Here is a 20,630-nt window from a genome sequence, read left to right as displayed (position 1 = left end):
GGGTGCAGGCTCCAACCCTCCATTTACGCACTCACGGGCCTGCCTCTTCCAGCTGGGGGACCCCTCCCCCCCCAACCCCCACCCTCCAGAGGCTCTGCCCCGTGATGAGGGCGGCCAGGACTTTCCACTCAGGGCAGCAAGACTTTATGGAGAACTATCGCTTGAGTAGAGCCCGAAAGAATTTTTTAAAATATTTTTATTGTCCTGATCCATTATTTAAAAAGAAACGCATGTTCACTAGAGGAAACTGAGAAAAGGGGGCTGAACCAAAAGAAGAAAGTGAATTCACCCCAATTTCTCAACCTAGAGGCAGCCCTTTTAACATTTTAGCAAATATGCTCTTTACTCTTTTGTTTTTTGATGCATAGAAGTGGCCCATGTTTGTTCAGCATTTACTCTGTCAAGCAGTTTTTTGTTTGTTTAGTTTCAACATTACCTTTTTTTAAATTTTTGAAGTATCATTGCAATGCAATATTATATTAACTTCATGTGAAGCACGTTTTAAAAATCCTTTTTTAAATTTTTTTAAATTTTTTAAAGATTTTATTTATTTATGTGACAGAGAGACAGCCAGCAAGAGAGGGAACACAAGCAGGGGGAGTGGAAGAGGAAGAAGCAGGCTTCCAGCGGAGGAGCCTGATGTGGGGCTCGAACCCAGAACCTCGGGATCACGCCCTGCGCCGAAGGCAGACGCTTAATGACTGCGCCACCCAGGCGCCCCAAAGGAGACATTCTGAGAGGTGTAATTGTTGAATCGATCTTAAGGCTTTTGTTTAACATTCCCAACTTCTACATGTGTAGGATTTTTTTTGAGGATCAGATAAAGCATTCCAGGCAGATAAGTCATTTCATATGTGCAATTTCGGACATTTCATATGTGCAATTTCATATGTGCAATTTCATTTCATATGTGCAATTTCAGACATTTATGGGGAAAAAAAATAAAAGCCAAGTCATGGGTAGACAGTGACTCAGGGTTGGAGGGTTGAGGGTGGAGATTTCAGGGAGGGCCTTCCTGGCGTCTCAGCTGAGCTGGGACCAGAATGAATGCCAAGGAGTCAGACCTGTGGGGAGCTGTGGTGGGAAAAGCATTCAGAGGGAACAGCAAGCACAAGGGCTCTTGAGCATGTATTGCAGTGAGAAGGCCAGGAAGTCTGGAGCACAATAGGGCGGGAGAGGCTGGAGTACCAGAGTGCTCAGTCATCGTGAGTTTGGCAGGGCTGGGTCGCAGAGGGCCCCCCAGGCCCGGGGCAAGTTCACTTCATGTATGGAGAACCGAAACCAAAGCTGCTCAGCCCAGTGCATCCAGAACATTCCACAGAGATCTGGAGAGTCATCTCCAGTCCCCGATGCCCTAGAGGAAGGAGGGCAGTGACATCTGACCCACTGAGATCCTCCCTCTGCCGAGCTCCCCTGTATCTGGTGACTTGTGGAGGAACCCACCACTCCCCGGTCTGCTCTGTGACATCCCCTTCAGAACTGGTTCATTGCTAGATCTTATCCTTTGTCCCCAGAACTTCTATGACCCCTTCCTCTTGCTCCGTAATAGACATATATGTCTCTGAACAAAGAGAAAACAAACACTGATCCCTTCTGAGGTGCCAAGCCCTGGACTAGGATCTAGCGGTGCTGTGGGAGCATCAGGGCCAGGCCCTACCCCCACGGCACACAGGCGGCCTAGAAGAGAAGAGACATCAGTCAAGGGCCCCGTGAATTAATGTGGGCGTGCAGAACATGGAAAGTGCTAAGAAGGAAATGTATACATGCAACAGTAGAGCGTTAAATGTGCACTTGACCCGGTGTGGGAGCCCAGGGAGGCAGAGGGAAATGGACAAGAATAAGAATAAGAGCAAATGCTACGTAGCACTTATTATTTTAATCCCTCTACACATGGTAATTCATGTGATTCTCACAATACCCCTGTGAGGTCAGTTCTATCATTGTACCCATTTCACAGATGAGGGAAAGGTTAAGGCCAAGATCATGCAATGGGCTAGTGACAGAGCCACGATTTGGACTTAGGGAATCTGGCTCGAGTACATGTGTAAATTCACTCTGATAAACAGATCCCAGAACAGAGAAGAGGCATCTTCCTGCTTTAGCTACTTCCAAAGTAGGCTTGACTGTACACTTTCTCCTCCCAGAAGTACCTAGAAACTGCCCATTCCCTACTGCACCATCCCTGACAGCAGCCTCACTGCTGAGTTGCATGGGAAGGGCATTGTGCTGAGGGAGCACACAGCCTGGTCCTGGAGAAGTCAAAGAAGGCTTCCTGGAAGAGGTCACAGCAGAGCTGCGTGCTGAAGACAAAAGGCTGTTTGCCAGGCAAAGGGTGTGGGGCATGTTTGAGGAGGAAGCAGCATATGCAGAGTCCTAGAGGGGAGAGGGAGGGAGCTTGGGAGGCTTTCGCTACTGCAACGGGTTCAGGATGGGATGGTGGAGGGTCTGGGAACCCAACTGAAGCGCTGTCTGTCATCCAGGAGACTGACAGACCCTGGAAGTGGGGCAGGCAAATGCCCGCATGCCTGCCTGTTTGTGTGTTTTCTTTCCTCCCACAAGAAGTCGTAGGTGAGCAGATAAACTAAGAGCAATGCTACGGATACATGGAGCCCCACAAGAAAAGGCTTACATTTAGACATTGGACAACAGACGCTACCCCCCAGGGCTGGTAACGTCCTTGGAAGGTGCAGACGTGGCCCTTCTGAACCTCTATTGCTCACCTCCCTTCCTTTGGTCGAATCCGCTGTTCCCTCAGCACCAGCATTCGTGGTAAAACCTGTTCTTGTTCGGTTTGATGGTTTCCTCATTTCGTTTTATGATATAATGTGTGGCATTGTCCCCTGTTATTCCACCATCACAAATTTCCTAGGTTGGAGCTCCACTGAATCGAAAGGCTCGGGTGGGCAAGTCTGGGCACCCGACCACCAAAGGCAGCGTTGTTAGGAGCAGAAAATGCATCTGGGGTTCTGAAGGACTGACAGTGGCCCAAGACATTTTGGAAACCCATTTACAAAAGCAACGAGCTGCACAGCGCACAGTGCTAGATGCATTTCCTGGGCTTCACAAACACTCCTTGGGGTAAGTACTTTTATCACCCCCACTTTCCAGGCGAGGAAACTGAGGGCCTAAGAAACTTGCCTGAGTCACAGAGCTAGTAAAAGTAAGATTCAAACCCAGGCCATTAGATTCCAGAAACTCTGGTGGGTGGTTGTTGTGGGGGGGGGTTAAATCAATGTTGTTGAAGTATAACATCCATTCAATAAAACCCATCCTTTCCCTCCATTTTAAATATGGAGAGAACTGCAGATTCACATGTGGCTGTAGGAAAAATCGAGAGAGACTCACGCACACTTTGCCCCCCCCCCCCAGTGCTAACATCTTGCTGATCTTTATACAGTAGCATCAGCCAGGATTTCTTTTCCCACGTTTGGGCGGGTGGCAAATTATACACGAACGTTACCCTTTTAACCGTCTTCAGGTGTGTAATTCAATGACATTAAGGATATTCACGCTGTTGTGCAACCATCACCACCATCCATTTCTGGAACATTCTTATCGTCCCAGACTAAACTCTACACCCATGGAACAGTAACTTCCCCTTTCCCCTTCCCCTAAATCCTGGAAATCATCCTTCTACTTTCTGTTTCTATAAATTTGTCTATTCCGAGAAACTCATATAAGTGGAATCCTACAATATTTGTCCTTGGGTGTCCGGCTTATTTCATTTATCATAAAGTTTTCAAGACTCATCCATCTTATAGCATCCAGACTTGCATTCCTTTTTTTTTTTTTAAGATTTATTTTTATTTATTTTAGAGAGAGTGGGGGGAGGGGCAGAGAGAGAGAGAGAGAGAATCCCAAGCAGACTTCCTGCTGAGCACGGAACAGACGTGGGGCTCAATCCCACAACGCTGAGGTCATCACCTGAGCTGAAACCAAGAGTCAGGTGCTCAACTGACCGAGCCGCCCAGGTGCCCCCAGACTCACACTCCTTTTTGAGGCCGAATAATAATCCATTGGATGTGAACAGCTCCAACGCCAAAAGGATCCTTCTAGCTGCCTTTCCATAGTCGCACCCGCCTCCCGCTCTACCCTCCACCATACCTACCCGCTGGAGGCCGCTAATCTGTGTAACTTTGTCGTTGCAAAAATGTTCTATAAATGGAACAATACAGAATGCAACCTTCTGAGATAGACTTCTTTCACTCAGCATAATTTCCTGGAGATTTATCCAAATCATTGTGTGCATCGAGAGTTTGTTTCTCTTATCGAGGGGCTGTAATCCACAGTCTGTACAGCAGTCAGTGTAACCATTCTCCTGTTGAAGGATATCTGGGCTAATTCTAGTGTCTGACTATTACAAATAAAGCTGCAACTTACATACAGATTTTGTGTGAACGCAAGTTTTAGTTTCTCTGGAATAAATGCCCAGGAACGTATTCTCTGGTATAGATAGACTGTAGTTTGCTTACCCATTCATCTAGTAAAGGACAATGTGGGTTGCTTCTAGTTTGGGCTATTATAAATAAAGCTGCTATAAAAATTTGTGTGCAGATTTTTGTGTGAATATGAACCACTTCTCTGGGGGAAAAAATGTCTGGGAGTGCCGTTGCTAGATCATATGGTAGTAGCATCTTAATTTTTTAAGAAATTCCCAAACTATTTCCAGAGTGGCTGTACCATTTTACCTTCTGGCCAACAACATATGAGTGATCTAGTTTCTCCACATCTTTGTCAATATGTGGTATTGTGACTGTTTTTTCTTTTAGCCACTCTGATAGGAGTGTAGCCATATCTCATTAGGATTCTAATTTGCATTTCGCTAATGGCCAGTGACACAGAACATCTTTCCATGTACATAGGATATACATCTGTACATCCTATTAGGTGAAATGTCTGTTCATGATTTTTGCCCATTTCTAACTGGATTGCTTGGTTTTTCACTGCTGAGTGGTAAGAGATTTTTCTCTTCTAGATACTGGTCCTTTGTCAGATATGTGGTTTGCAAATATTTTCTCTGAGTCCTTAGCTTGTCTTTTCATCCTCTTAAAAGGGTCCTTCACAGAGCAAATGTTGGTAATTTTCATGAGGTTCAATTTATCAATTTTCCCCTTTATGGATCATGCTTTTGGTGTTGAGTCTAACAGGCCTTTGTCTAGTCCTAGATCCTGAAGATTTTCTCTGACTTTTTTTTCTAACAATTTTATAGTTTTATATTTACTCATAAGTCTGTGATCCATTTTGAGTGAACTGGCCTTTGTGAAAGCTCACCCTGCATGCGAAGGCCTTAGAATTCAGCAATAGCTCCAGCCCCAAGGGGACCGCCATGCAGATTTCTGGAGCCCTAGCTCAGTAGCCTCCCACCTGCTGATACTCTGCCAGGAAGCTCTGCTCTTAACCATTACACTGTACTGCCTCTTCTGTAAGGTAGAAGTTGTGCAGATACTGATCAGTCATTAATCAATTACACTCACTGAGTCCTATCTACAGCAAAACGCCACAAAAGATGCAAAGAGGAAGACTTCTGTCTTAGGGTTCTCCAGAGACACAGAACCAACAGAAAATATAGATGGATAGATAAATAGATAGATACTAAGGAATTGGTTCACAGGAGTATGGAGGCTGAGGAGTCCCACGATCTGCAAGCTAGAGCCCCAGGAATGCTGATGGTACATTCAATTCTGGTCCAAGTCTGAAGGCCTGAGAACCAGGAGAGTCGATGGTCTAAGTTCTTGTCCAAGTCAAGCCTGAAGGCAAGAGAAGACCAATATCTCAGTTCAAAGATAGGCAGAGAGAGTGAACTCTCCCTTCCTCAGCCCTTTGTTCTGTTCAATTGGTTGGATGAAGCCCACCCTCATTAGGGAGAGAAATCTGCTTTACTCAGCCTGCGGATTCCAATATTAATCTCCTCCAAAAATACCCTCCCTCGCCGACACACCCTGAATATTTGGCCAAGCATCCGGGCACGCTGTGACCCTGCCAAGTTGACAATAAAATGAACCATCACAACATCCCACCCCAGCCATCGCCACATGAGCCCAAAGTAGTGATTGGGAAATCTGAGATGGCGGAGGCACGTTGAGCAACAGGATTGCACAGTGATAAACCATGACGTTCCTCTCTCCCCTATGACCTATCATTCACTCTTCTTCCTGCTCCCCCACCTCTCCAGTCCCTCCAACTTCCCCCATCCATGAAGAGCCAGGAAATTGGTTGCCAACACCCCCATCTGGCTCCCAGGCTTTTGCTAAAGTGTTTGACTCAACATGGGGATACATCATATCCTGATTCAGGGCTGGGTCTGAGAGCTTGCACCTGTTTTCTCTGGATCTTGAAGTCTCAGACCTTGGAGTTGGAAACCCCAAAGATTGGCTTTGAATCTTCTTGGCAGAAAAGGAAGGCCACAGGGTAGAGGACAGCAGTGGGTATGGGAAGGAGAAGACCCTAAGGGAGGGAAGCAGTGGGGGCACAACACAGACAAGGAGAAGGAATTGGGAACTGAAAAGAGTCTTACCCCTTATTCATCCAGAGGATACAGACTGATAACCCTTAAGTGGAAGCTAGCCTAAAGGAATATTTTGTTTAAATGACACAATATTTTCAATTTCTTGAGCCTAGGATTCAAGAAGCATATGTTGCATGAAACTCAACATTTTCCAATATATTTGACAAATCAGAAGACATGGTGACAGTGGGCACACATTCCCACATGACAACTGGCTGAGACTCTGTAGGCACTGCCCCCTTCAGACAGAGTATGTGTCCTTCGTTTTGCTACAGTCTCCACCACTCCCTATTACCCGCCGACACTGAGGCTTGGCATCATTCATCATTGAACACTGAGCCGGCGCTGTTTTTCTTACTCCCTACCTGTCTTGTAGTTTATCTGACCTGCCTGGCTTTCATGGGCACCTAATCTTTTGACCTCTTAGCTAGTCTGAGCCCTTCACGTAACAGAAGAAACAAGTTCAGAGAAAGGGACGGCCTGGTGACAATCTCAAGTGAATCAGCGGCAGAATTGGGACCAGAGTTCCAGGGCCTCATTCTTCTGAGGCTCTCCTTGCCCTGAATCATCAATGCCTGTCCCTGTGGCAGTGCCCGAAGGTCTTCTCCTCTGAGGCACTCAATGGGAAACTGAGGCCCACTAGCCATCAGGACTCCCGTTGCCAAGGACTCCAGCCTGAAGACAAGGGCCTGACTGCTTGTGTGTGGGCAGGTAGTCATGTGATCTGGACATGAACGCCCAAGTAGCAGGAAGTGTCTTGAAATCAGAGCTAACTTGAGAGACCCAGAACGTAAGGGACCTGGAAGGGGGCCAAAAGTGTTGGAGGGGAACAAAAGTTCCTGCCTTTTGGTCAACGAGACTCTTCCGCCAGCGCTGGCCACTTCTGCCTTTGGCAAGTGTTTCACAATGTCTGTGAGGACAGCTGAGATCAGCGGAGGATGGACAGGAGGGTGTGGGCTTGCACACCGACAGGCACCAGCCCTCAGAGAGGGAGCGTGTGCTGAGTGGCGGCTGCCAGCATCCCACTCACATGCAGAGAGAACCTGAGTCTCTGTCCTCATGACAGGTGAGTAGCCCCTCCAGGGTCAGAATCCTAAAAGGGGGTTGGGAGTGGGGGAGAGGCAGGGACTCTCATGGGTATCCTGGTCTCAACCCAATTCTGGACACCAGCCTGGGGGTGGGCTCTTCGCATCCCCCAGTGCACAGCGTCCCCTTTGTCTGTTCTCTGGGCACCTGGAGCTCCTGGAGCTTACTTGGGTGACGGAGGAGGCAGGAGTGAGGCCACGGGGCTTACACATGGGTACCAGTATGCCCTCCTCAGAGCGCAGTGTCCCCCTCTGCATCCTTTGTGGCAGGAGAGACCTGCATTTGGGAACCTCTGTGCCTACACGGAAGGAGAGTAATCCTAGAAGCTGTATTCCCACACATCTGCTGAGACATTTGGTCGGTCGGGGTGCCTGGGTGGCTCAGTTGGTGAAGCGTCCAACTCTCGATTTCAGCTCAGGTCATGATCTCAGGGTCGTGAGACTCAGCCCCAGGTTGGGCTCCACGCTCAGGGTGGAATCTGCTGGAGATTCTCTCTCCCCCTTCATCTCTTCCCCTCCCCCATGTGCGCTTGCTCTTTCTCTCAAAAAATAAATTAATTAATTATTAATTAAATAAAATCTTGACACATTTGGTCAAGGGGTAGAGGTGATGGACCCAAGATGGGAGTCACCAGCCCCTGTTCACTTGAGCCTTAATTTCTCCACTTTGCCAGAAGGCTGTAGGGGAGAACAGACGGCTTTAGCCCTGGGCCACCAGAAAGAAACCAGTCACTCATCACGCCTTCTTGGGGCCCTTTGCAGGTGATAAGAACCCACAAAGGCTAAGCAGGCCCAGTTATGGCTCCATCTCCAGCCCACCCAGCTCAGAGCCACAGCAAGAACCTCCCAGAACAACCTACCTGAGTGAGAAGATCCCCATCCCGGACACAGAACCGGTAGGAATGCTGGAAACTTCCTGGGGTCTTTCAGGACTGACAGGATGCTGTAGGATCTCACAGGCTGGGGGAAAGAAGTCTCCTGAAGACCATGGCAAGTCCCTTCCAGCTCTGAGCAGCGGTGACGGACAGTGGCCCCCGACTGCCCCTCTCCTGCTTCCGTCCTTAGCGCTTAGCTGGGGGGCAAATTATCAAGCGGCTTTCAGAATGCATCCCAGCTTTCTCAGGGATGGAAAGGGGCCCGGAGTGAGTTCAGGCTGGAGCCTCAAGGATTTGTTGTGGTACTAAAGGAAAGGACTGGGTGGAGGGCATCGGGAGAAGGGAGGGAAGCTGCAGGCTGCTTTCTAGGATGCTCTCAGCCTGCACTTCCAGAATCTTTAGCAGATCCTCGGGCTGCCAGGCCAAGCCCTGGAATGCGGTGGGAAGACCCTAGGCTCAGGGGACTCCAGAGAGGAGAGACTGTGGTTTGAGAAGGGACTGGGGAAGGAGGAGCAGGCGCAGGGAGGCTTGACCCCAGGAAAAAACCCCTCTGGGCTCTGAGGATCTGCTGAGTCAGGGCAAGCAGGAGGCGGACTGGTCAGTTGTAGGGACAGATCCAGAAAGCAGATGGACCATGACTCAGCAAATCCTGTTGCTTCCTCCTACCCCATGCCCTCCACTAACCCCCAGGGCTGGCAGCTCCGGGAATGGGGGAAAGGAGGGGACAGGGCTAGACAGCCTGGGCTGACCAGACAGCCCATAGCGAGCCAGGGGCGGGCCAAGGCCCATTGCTAGCACCCCTATAGCCAGCATCTCCCCGCTTCTCTCCCACCCGCAGGGCACGTTCAGCCTGAGGAAGCTGTGGGCCTTCACCGGGCCTGGCTTCCTCATGAGTATCGCTTTCCTGGACCCAGGAAACATCGAGTCGGATCTTCAGGCCGGGGCCGTGGCTGGATTCAAAGTGACTGAGTCGGGGCACCATGGGGAGGGCAGAGACCCCCCCAACTTGCCACATTTCCCCAGAGTGGACTGAACGGCTGGTGTTGGGGGAAGCAGGCATTAAGTTCAAGTGGGCCCGAAAAGGGCCCCCAGGGCTGCCCTGCCAGAGTGTAGGGTGTATGGGGGGGGGGGGGTATTGGTCTTCTCGCTCCATCTCCTCTACTCTCTCCCCAATGGGTGTCCGTGGTTAGAGGGTACCAGAAGCAGCTTGGGGTTGTCAGATGGCACCCCCACGCCCCCACTGAAGGCCTTTCCCTGCCTTCTCGCAGCTGCTCTGGGTGCTGCTATGGGCCACCGCGCTGGGCCTACTCTGCCAGCGGCTTGCTGCCCGGCTGGGCGTGGTGACAGGCAAGGACTTGGGCGAGGTCTGCCATCTCTACTACCCTAAGGTGAGCTTGGTGGGCCTGGACAGGGAGCACCCGCAGACCCCAAACCCAAACAGCTATTTACAGCGTCCATGATCAAATAAATACATCATCTCAAGCGGGGCATCACAAGTCCATTTGACAGATGGGAAGACTGAGGCTCAAATTAACAGTGCCCAGACTGTGAGGGATGTTAGAGATACCTGCTCGTTTTACAAGAGGGGACATTGAAATCTGGGAAAGTGACTTGCCCAAGGTGCAAAATAGGTAGGCATTGGCTTGGGATGGTCATTGGCTGGGGTGGACACTGGGGACTCCGCTGCTGTGAGTGTCCAGGCAGGCAAACAGAAACCATGCCACAAGATATTTCGAAGGTATTTAATGCAGGGATGCAGTCACAAAGATACTGGAAGGGCAGGAGGAGCAAGGGAAGGAGGTGTTACCCAGAGATCAGAAAGCTGCTGGGCAGCTGCCCAAGAGTCATCATTTACTGCCGAGCTTCTGGAAACACCACCGCTGTCGAAATGGCCACAATACCGAGAGAGCCCAGGCTGCCTGGTGCCCTTGCTGGCACCCCTGCCAGAAACACCACTAAAAATAGGGGAAAAATGATCTCTCCCTGCCTTTCAATCTCCCTAATTGTTTCCTACAAACCCTAACTGGAAGCCAGCTGGCGAGGCCGGCAGATGTCGGGTGCAGGCTTCCAGCACAACAGTATAGTGCCAGGTGTAGGGAAGCCATGGGGGCATCCACAAATAGCAGGGATAACTGGCCCAACGTTGGTGAAGTCACGTCCTCCCCACAGGTGCCCCGCACCCTCCTCTGGCTGACCATCGAGCTAGCCATTGTGGGCTCGGACATGCAGGAGGTCATCGGCACGGCCATCGCGTTCAGTCTGCTCTCAGCTGGACGGTACTGCCCCAAGGGGCCCCAGCTCTCCAGTCCAGGGCCTCGTACCTCCCTGAATCCCTTTCACCCCACAGTCCCCTCTGATTTAAAGCTGCTGGGCTGTGTTCCCGGATTGGGGGGGGGGGGGCATCTGAGACATGTTGAAATTCTGAGAGACCCAGAAATGTAAAGTGACTGGTTTAAAGTCACACAGAGGCCACTAGCCAGGCAGGCTTCGGGACTGAGCCCTGAGCTCACAGCCTTGCTGGTCTCCTACCCAGCTTGGCCCTTGCTAGCGTTTTGTGACATTTTCCCATCTCCAGCACAACCCCCATCCCCTCTCCCTTAGCTGCCTGGGGCCACGTGGGTCCCTGCCCCCAGGAGGCCAGATGCCACAGTCTCCTGCCCTGAGGTTGGGAGTTCCAGATCCCTGACCAGTCTGGGCTGACCCTGGCCACTCCGTTTCAGAATCCCACTCTGGGGCGGAGTCCTCATCACCATCGTGGACACCTTCTTCTTCCTCTTCCTTGACAACTACGGTGGGTGTGCCCGTCAGTCTCACAGGGGACGGAGCTGGGGGAACAAGGGAGTATATCAGCCGTGCTCTGTTGCACCCAAAGAGGTGAGAAAGGCTCCCAGCCCCCTCACTCTGGCCGTGTGGCCTTGAGCAAGGTACTTGGCCTGGGGTTTCTGCCTCTATACCATGGGGATAATAATAGCACAGACGTCAGAGGGCTGTGGTGAGGATTCACCGAGCAATGTATGTTAAGCACTTGACAGGGCGCGTAGAACAAAGCGCTCAAGATATTAGCCGTTAATAATCGCCTGCGTTACAGTTTTTGTTGCGGTTGTTGCGACCCTCTGCTTTCCCCCTAGGGTTGCGGAAGCTGGAAGCCTTTTTTGGATTCCTTATTACAATTATGGCCTTGACCTTCGGCTACGAGGTGGGAAGGCAAAGCCACGACACCCTCCACCAGGGCCATTCCTCAGGGCCCCTTGCAGAGCCTTGCGGGGAGGGGGCAGCGGCCTGAGCCACGCCCCCTAGCGGCCAGGGTCGGGGTGATGGTGGGCAGGGCTGCCCCGGGCCTGACTAGCCCTCTCCCCACAGTACGTGGTGGCGCGGCCGGCCCAGCTAGCGGTTCTCCGGGGCCTCCTCCTGCCCTCGTGCCCCGGCTGCGGCCATCCAGAGCTGCTGCAGGCCGTGGGCATCGTCGGCGCCATCATCATGCCTCACAACATCTACCTGCACTCGGCCCTCGTGAAGGTGAGCGGAGGGAAGGAGAGGGAGAGACGCCCGCTCCCTTCAGCCTCGCTCACGCCTCCTGCGAACCGGGAGCCCCGCTCCGTCGGCTCCCGCCTTCCTGATTTTAGGCGGGAAGTGAATCATTCTCAACTTAATCAACACGTAGTAATCGAGCGTCTACTGTGTGCGGGGAGCCAGGGGCCAATGACAAAAAGACAGACGAGCAATCTGCCTTCCTAGGGCTTGAATTCTAGTGGGGCATACAGACCATGAGCAAGTAAACAGGTAAAGGAAAGAATTATAGATTGTGAAAGGTGCTTTGAAGGAAGGAAACAGAGAAATATGATAGAGAATGACTACACAGGAGCTACTTTAGAAAAGGTAGTCGGGAAAGGCCTTTCTAAGGAAGTAAACTTTGAGACCTGAAGGATGGGAAGAAAGATCAAGGGAGAAGATATTCCAAGCAGAGGGAATGGCAAGTGCAAAGGCCCTGAGGCAGAATATAACTGGGAATGCAGGAGGTGTGTCTGCTGACCAAGGCCTGTCCCAAACTGCGACGGGGAGGGCTTTAGAAAGAACTGTGGTTTGAAGGGAACATAGTTAGAAGTGTGAGGGTGGAGAATGTTGGGGGAGTTCTGAGGAACTTTGGCTCTTTCCTCCCCTCTGACCTTCATAGTCTCGAGAGATAGACCGGTCCCGCCGGACGGACATCCGAGAAGCCAACATGTACTTCCTGATTGAGGCCACCATCGCCCTGTCTGTCTCCTTCTTCATCAATCTCTTTGTTGTAGCCGTGTTTGGGCAGGCCTTCTACCAGCAATCTAACGAGGCTGCGGTGAGACATACCTCCCCACACAGCCACAGCCGGCCTCCCCACCCCCCAAGCCCTGCAGGCTCTGCTGGGGACGCCAGGCAATGCATCTGAGCCCTTTGAGTGTCTGTCCTGCACTTCTGCCCCTGGTAGGGGAGGGAATCTGTGACCTGGCCTCTGGCTGAGACCCCTTCCCCACTCTGCTGGGGAGTCACGGCTCCCCACCCTGGGCAACCCACCCCAGGGGTGGCAAGACACAGACATCCAAAGGAGGTGACTGGGAGGGAGGAACTGAGTCTTGGGAGACCCAGCATTCCACTTGTACCTTGAAGGATGGCCAGGATTTGTCCAGCAAACTGCAGGGAGGGCATTCTGGGGGTAGATGCCTGCCTGAGCATGAGCTCAGAGTTGGGAATGTTCAAGCAGTCCTTTTCTTCTTTGAGTCCTCTCTGCTTATCATCTTTATTGTTCGTAGATAAACCATCATTCATTCAGTAAAGATATACTGAATATGCATTACAGATCAGGCAGTGCCTAGACCCTGGGGATATAGCAGCCAAATGACACGAAGCTCCTCGCTGGCTCTCTGGGGTTTGGGACCTGTGCCTCTCTCCTTTCTGAGTGGGTCTCGGTCACGCGGCTCTGACGACTGCCAGCCAGGGGTGGGTGCTTCCTGGATGCTGAGCCCTGTGGGGGGAGGCCTCCGGGGACTTAGGCACAGCCACTGCCTTGCTCTGTGGCCTTAAAGATCAGGCGGGTCTCAGGGCTGTGGTCAGTGGGTCCAGTGTAAGGCAGAGGAGACTGTGGAATAGCTTGGGTCGTCACTGCCAGCCAGTTGTCTCTTTGTGGTAACGCTAGCCCTTACACACCCAACAGAACCCTGGAAACCGGGTTCCCGTGTGAATTCTTCTCAATTCTAGATGTTGGCAACAAATTCACATTACAGAGGAAAAACATTCGTTAGTCAAGCAAAGTATATCTGGCTGGATTCAGCCCGCGGGTCACCAGTTTTCAACCCCTGGTCGAGGCCTGGCTGTCTGATTTTCTGAGACTGTGAACCTCACATCTCCTTCCTACTGTCCCGGTGCCCACAGTTCAACGTCTGTGCCAACAGCAGCCTCCACGACTACGCCAAGATCTTCCCCAAGAACAACCTTACGGTGGAGGTGGACATTTACCAAGGAGTAAGCACCAGGCAGGGGTGGGCATAGAAAATAATGGTTCCCCCCATCCCCGCTCCTGCCAGGCTCATCGCCACGCCCATCTCGGGGCGGGGCCACAGGTCTAACCACACCCCTCACTGCAGGGCGTGATCCTGGGCTGCGTCTTCGGGCCCGTTGCCCTCTACATCTGGGCCGTGGGTCTCCTAGCGGCCGGGCAGAGCTCCACCATGACCGGCACCTACGCGGGACAGTTTGTGATGGAGGTGGGGTCTGGGGCGGGCCGGGAAGGGCCAGGGGTCCCAGGCCAACTGGCACACCACTGCGGGCTCAGACACCAGCCTCATCCCTCCTTAAAGCGGCCCAGAGGGCGCTATTGTAAGCCCCGCTTTAATGATGAGAAAACATGCAGAAAAGTGAGGCTACTGGCTCAAGTCTGCAGACCCAGGACTAATAGGAGCCTTTTCTCCAACAGTTTAGTCTTAAGCATTCAGCTGTGGGGGAACCCCCCCCCATTTCTCCTCATCTACCCTCTCTGCCACCTAGGGGCTGAGCTGCCCCCATTGCAGAGATGGAAAAACAGAGGGTTCCCCCTGGGGCGAGATGGCAGAGGGACAACAGAGGATCCCTCCTCTGGAATCCCTAGTCCTGAACCCCACCACCAACGTGGCCACCCCACACCCCAGGGCTTCCTGAAGCTGCGGTGGTCACGCTTCGCCCGCGTGCTTCTCACTCGCTCCTGCGCCATCCTGCCCACCGTGCTCGTGGCAGTCTTCAGGGACCTGAAAGACCTGTCGGGTCTCAACGACCTGCTCAACGTGCTGCAGAGCCTGCTGGTGAGCCCGCGGTCCCTAGCACCCCTGCCCCTGCCCAGCTACACAGGAATCACAATAATCCTCCGTATGGAGCCTGCCCCCAGCCTTAACACTCTTCCAAACACACCTTGCCTCTCCGGCTCACGCAATCCCCACAGGAACCACCGTTGTCCCCATTTCGCAGATTGGAAAACTGATGTACGTGGTTAAGCGACCAGTGACAGAGCTGGCATTCAAACTCAGGCAGCCTGGGACCAGAGGCCCCAGACGCTTTCTCCTGCTTTGAAGCCTCCCAACTTTGGAAGGCACAGAAGCGGGCAGCCTGAGGCTCTGAGTGATTAGGGGACTTGCCCAAGGGCACACAGGCAGAGCAGGACAGGAACCCTGCTCCACTCCTCCCTTCTGGCTGTATTGTGAGGGCAGGGTCCCGCAGCCCCCTCCTCCTGCTTCTCCACAGCTTCCCTTTGCTGTGCTGCCTATCCTGACATTCACCAGCATGCCAGCCCTCATGCAGGAGTTTGCCAACAGCCGGTGAGTACTCCTACCCCCAACACCGGACTTGCAATTCCGCATTTGATCCTCACAACCACCCAGAGGAAGGAATTACCCTTATCCAGATAAGCTCATGGAGGTTAAGGGACTTGTGCAGGGTTCACTTAACAACTATCAAGTGTGGGGAGCTAGGGCTGGAATCTGGGGAGGGGGCCTGTTTCTAGAGCCTGAGCTCCTCACAGTCTCACCTCAGACTCTCCTCTTGCCACATCCTGCCCGTGTGGAGCCTGGAGGGCCCAGGAGACAGAAGTGGGCAAGGGGTCTACTCCAGGTCCCACAGCCCAGAGAAGGTGGCTTTGCGTGTCCCTTCGCTCTCCTCCAGGCTGGCTTGGGGCAGTGGAGAGAAGGAGGAGACCCAGGGAGTCCTGAGCCTCCTTCCTGCCCCCCAGGCTGAGCAAGGCCATCACATCCTCCATCATGGCGCTGATCTGTGCCATCAACCTCTACTTCGTGGTCACCTACCTGCCCAGCCTTCCCCACCCGGCCTACTTCGTCCTTGTAGCTCTGCTGGCTGCTGTCTACCTGGGCCTCACCACCTATCTGGTACTGTAGGGCCAGAGGGAGCCTTAGGGATGGGGGAGGCAAGGAGAGGAGGCAAAGGATGGAGGGCATTGGGGGAAGGGGATGCACTGGGGCTTCCTGGGAGGTCTTTCTCTCTCCCAGACTCACAATCGCCCCTCTCCCAGGTCTGGACCTGTCTCATTGCCCATGGAGCCACCCTTCTGGCCCACAGCTCCCATCAACACTTCTTGTATGGGCTTCCTGAAGAGGAGGAGAGGGGGAAGATCTCTGGATGAACTCCCACCCAGGGCCTGGCTGGAGGGTGGAATGACTGGGGCAGACTGGCCTGCTGGGGTGTGTGTGGAGGCAGCAAGATGGACTAGGAGTTTCGGAGGCACCTGCTGTTTCCTAGCTTGGACAAGTAATTAACCTCCAGTCTCAGCGTTCTCATCTGTAGAACGGGGACAACACCAACCTTGCAATGGACATGGAGCACTTTAACACAGTGCCTGACACTTGGGACTTAAAAATAATAGTAATTCCAAAAATATTTATTGAGCACCTACAGGAGTGACCCAACGGAGGGACCCAACTGGGGGCGGGACACAGGCTCCAAACTGGCACTTAGGACAGTCTGATGAATGCTCAATAAATGCTAGTTCACTTCTCGTACAGAAGGGCAGGAGAGCAGAAACCAGGAAAGCACGAATCTTTGAACCATTAGAAGCAGCAAGCCCTCTACTCGAATGTCAGTTCGCTCCTACTCCACAAGAGTATCTTCAGACTTTCTGTTCCACCCGCAACCCACCTTCCAGGCAGTAAAACAGAGGCGCACTTGTCCCCTCTTCAGGCACAGGTCGTGGAACCCAAGAGTCCATGCCTCGGAGGCCCAATTCATTTGCCATCTCCCCGGGGGACCGGGCAGCCGGGACTCCCACGCCGCGCACTTAACGCTCCCTCCGCGCTGACTCCCAGCTCCCCCTAGGGGCAGGGACGGTCCCGAGCGCCCTCACTCCCCGCCGTGGCCTCACCCTTCCCGGCCAAAGAGGAGGAGGCGGGCGCTCGAGCCTCGCGCCCTGGGGCCTCGGAATCCGCCCAGGCGAAGGGTGGGGGTGGGGGGGTATGGAGGGAGCTGTGTGGGCGGGGAACCCCTTTCGACCGCTGGGAGCCGCCCGGCACCCCTTCGCCCGGTGCAGGGGTTGCACTTTACAGACGCTCCCTGGGCTGTTTCTAGGCTCCCCCAAGTTCCTCCTCCTGCCTCTTCGGGTCTCTCGGACCCCAGCCCTTGAGCTGCGGAAAGCGGTGGCGAGCAGGGGCCGGCAGTCCTTTCCCTGGGTTGAGCCTGGAGCCAGCTTTGTGCCTGGAAGCACCCCCGTTTGCCCAGGATCTGGCTGGGCAAGCTCCGCGCTCTGGTTGGGGCGCTTGTTTATGAGAAGAATTTCCTCTTTCTTAAAAGGGCAACGATGCGAGTGGGACCCTTAAGGAGGGACGGGATGGGACAGGTCTGGTCCAACCAGAGAAACGGTGGAAGAGGGTACGGTATCTGAACTATAAGGCCGCTGTATCCTCTTCTGTCCTTAGCCTGGAGAAGGTGGGACCCGCGCTAGCTGAAGAGGGGGATGGATGGAGGCCGGATAATGGAGAAAGAGGCACCTTCCATACTCCTCTCCAGCTTCCTGGAGGTGTCCCCAGCTGTACCCCTGCACACCCCTCTCCATCAATTCACTATTAATTGGGTGCCCTCCCTGTGCTAAACGCGGGGGAGGGAGGCAAAGCCCGAATTAAAGACGTCACCTCTCAAGGTGCTCACACTCCAGTAGGGGGAGCCAGCTACGAAAGTGACAGCAAATCACTCAAAAGTGGGGCGAGGGAATAATCCGAGTGCGTGTCGGGTACACCTGGAAAAGAGTGAGGCCAGGGCCAGGGCAGGTAACTCCTGAACAGGATTGAATGGGTAAGGGGTGGGACAGCCAAGGGAGAATGAACCTGCCGGGAGCCGGGCCCGGTGTGTGCATAGCATACAGACAGGCAACCATGTGGGGAGTTCTTGGGTCTCATAGAGCAGGACGGCGGAGGCGGGGGGGACAGGAAGGAGCCAGCTGGTCATCTGAACAGTTAAAGCTGCCACTGAGAATGTGGGGGCAAGGAAGGCAGGGAGAGGGAACAGCTACCGGGCTACCGTGGGCCTGGGCGAGGGGTTAGCAATGAGGCCAGGCCAAGGTCAGTCATTTCTGGGCAGGGAAGCCCTTACAAGGGGCTGCCCTCCACGCCCCTAGTAGCTCTGGTTCTTCCTAGAGGGAGGGAGGGGATGCTTCATCAGCCCTCCGGGGAGAAGGGGCCTGGCACCCCGATTCTCCCCATGGGCCTGCCACCCTCCCTTTCCGCACTGACGCCCCACTTTCACTTGCCTGGGTTGGGCTCTTAGCAACCCCATTTGGCAGTTGAGGAAGCTGAGGTGCTGAGTGCAGGAGACTCTTGTCCAAGGTTGCTGGTCAGAACCAGCGGAGTCCTGGTGTTTCTGGACCCACAGGCGCATGATCGGATTCCTCCTGGGGTGCAGGGAGAAGAACCACTTGTGGGTAAGGTGACGTCCAGCAGCTGGCGCAGCGCAGTTAGGGAATAGCAGCGGGGTGTGGACACCGCCCCCCCTCCCAGGGAGGAAGCCCAAAGAACCTCCCAGACCCTACAGAACACTCCCCCCCCCCGCCCCCGTCCCCGCTCCTGGGTCCCTACAGAGCCTCCCCTGCCCCAGACCCTGCACTGCAGGGACCTCCTGACTCCCTGGTAACCACCCCTACTTGGGGGAAGGTCCACCTCCAAGGGGAAGAGGCCTTGGAGGGGACTGGTGTTAGGGACGGGAGCCTAGGGGGATGGGGCCGGGGATGGGCAGCGACCCTGCCGGGTGCCCTAGCTATTCGGTCAGCTACTCTGACTCCCAAAGGGACAGCGGGCAGGTTCCAGCCTACAGAGAGGGAGAAACGAAAGGAGAGGAAGGTGAACCGCCCTGCTCAGGCCAGCGGCAAGGCCAGGGGTTCACTCAGTCCTCCACCACACATTTCCTTTTGGGGTCAGTGCGAGCTGGGCCGGAGATAAGGCTGACACCCCGCCCCGGGGCTCAACAGAAGGGGAGAGGTCTCGGCTTGGTGGCCAGAACCCCACTTCTAGCCCCGCCAGAAAGCTAGGTCAAGTCGCTTCACGTCTCGGAGCTCAGTTTCCTTATCTGTAAAATGGGAGAAGAAGGGGGTCGTTCTGAGGAGCGAACGGGATTAGGGGGCGCAGCCAGAGCAGGACGCAGACGAAGCGCTCGCTACACGTTGGCGATTATTAGGATTAAATGCAACGCTGGCGGCGGTGTGGGCGCCTAAGGGCAGGAGGAGGGCCGCGGGGTCCGGCCTGGGGCTGGGGTGGGGGTGGAGGGAGTCCCACCCAGCCGCGGGCCACCTCCTTTCTCCCCAGTCTCGGGGCACAAAGCTGGCTCGCCTTCGGGCCGGCGCCGCTCTCCTGCCCTGGCGCCCCGGCGCGGGGCCTCTCCCCTCCCCGGCTCCCCCTCCAAACCACCCCGCCCCGGGCCTGGAGGACGTGCGCCGCGCGCGCACCAGGAGGCTGGACTGGACAGGACGCGCCCGCTCCGCCCCGCCACCGAGGCCCCGCGGGGGAAGGAAGTGCTGAGGCGTGTTTGTCAGGGCTTGGCGTTATTATTATTTTTTAAATTGTGAATACAAAATAGTATGGAGAATGAAAAGAACTTCATAAACAGGAGAAACCAGAAAAAAAAAAAAAACCCACCCGCAGATCTCGCGGCGCATAACACGGGAGTTTCCCTCGAGAAGAATCCGCGTGGAAACGCGAGCCCGCGCCAGCTGGTGTCTCCATACACCCCGAGTGCAACGGTTGTTTAAAATCGTACAAACAGCTGATGTCTGTGGACCCCCCACCATCAGAAATTGGGCCCGCAGGGATTAAGCGCCTAATGCGTGCGGGCACCGCGGAACCCCCCGCCCCAATAATTACAGCGTGGCCGGCGTGAGGAGTAGAGGAAGGGTCTAGAAAGAGCTTTTGGAGAAGGTGGCGTGTCGTCGAGGTCAGTGGGATTTGGCTCCGTGAAGGGGCTGGAAATGCCTTCCCGGCAGAGGGAACAGCGCACACGAAGGCCCTGAGGCAAAGAGGGGCTTGGTGCCCTGACGTGCGCGCGGACGTGCGGGGCACCAGATGGGGCAGTTGGGCGAGGTCCGCGGGGGCAGGGAGTTGTAATTTTCATGCCCTACAGATCCGGGTCACCTGCCCCCGAAACTGCGGTGGGTGTTGACGGTCACAGTCCGGTCAAAAGCACAATTTTGTGGATCTGCACAGCCTTTGGGAGCTGGCGGAGAGCCTTCGCTCGCTCGGGACTTTCCTGCGAGGCGGCCCCTGCAACCACTGAAGACCCATTTTGCAGACCAGAGAGCGTTATTCCCATTTCCCAGATGAGGAAACCAAGAAGCGGCTAGTCTCCGGTCCTCGCCAAGCGCAGAGGTGGGGCCCCACCGCCCTCGGTCACTCCCCGGCGTGGGCCCTCGGGGCGGGTAGGGCGGGCCCTGGCCCCCGGCGCTCGGCTGTCTGGAACAGTGGGCCGGGTGCCGGTCCTGCCACGCAGCCGCAGAGGCTCGGCCCCGCGGGCGGGCGGCAGGAAGAGAGGCGACGCCCCCTGGAGCGCGGCAGGAACCCGGCCGGGCCCGCCTCCCCGCCAGCGGAGCTGAGCAGCGCCGGCCCCAGCGGTGATGAAAGCCGCGGCCGAGTCCAGGTCACGCCGAAGCCGTTGCCCTTTTAAGGGGGAGCCTTGAAACAGCGCCCG

The 20,630-nt window shown here is 54.5% G+C and overlaps 1 protein-coding gene and 1 long non-coding RNA gene across 3 annotated transcripts; one reads left to right on the top strand and one right to left on the bottom strand.

Moving 5' to 3' along the window:
- The first annotated feature begins 7,374 nt into the window (after positions 1–7,374).
- Positions 7,375–16,471, top strand: SLC11A1 (solute carrier family 11 member 1). 2 transcript variants are annotated; one of them, XM_040640644.1, is made up of 15 exons: positions 7,375–7,571; positions 8,353–8,486; positions 9,304–9,426; positions 9,734–9,853; positions 10,635–10,741; positions 11,186–11,256; positions 11,594–11,661; positions 11,826–11,981; positions 12,637–12,795; positions 13,866–13,955; positions 14,078–14,197; positions 14,618–14,767; positions 15,204–15,277; positions 15,621–15,841; positions 15,985–16,471. In XM_040640644.1, exons 1-15 carry the CDS (start codon positions 7,565–7,567, stop codon positions 16,062–16,064), a joined length of 1,680 nt encoding a protein of 559 aa, XP_040496578.1. In that variant the 5' UTR covers positions 7,375–7,564; the 3' UTR covers positions 16,065–16,471. The 2 variants fall into 2 exon arrangements, with proteins under 2 accessions (XP_040496578.1, XP_008688695.1); XM_008690473.2 differs by having other exon boundaries at positions 7,387–7,571; positions 15,688–15,841.
- On the bottom strand, positions 16,335–17,724 carry LOC121105003. The gene is made up of 2 exons (XR_005837407.1): positions 17,594–17,724; positions 16,335–17,406 (listed from the first exon to the last, which is right to left on the bottom strand). It is a non-coding gene; the product is annotated as an uncharacterized LOC121105003 (long non-coding RNA).
- Positions 17,725–20,630: the final 2,906 nt, after the last annotated feature.

The sequence above is a fragment of the Ursus maritimus genome, unplaced genomic scaffold (genome assembly GCF_017311325.1).
Source record: "Ursus maritimus isolate PB19 unplaced genomic scaffold, ASM1731132v1 scaffold_1, whole genome shotgun sequence".
NCBI classification, from domain to species: Eukaryota; Metazoa; Chordata; class Mammalia; order Carnivora; family Ursidae; genus Ursus; species Ursus maritimus.
This window is presented reverse-complemented; position numbering and strand designations above follow the sequence as displayed.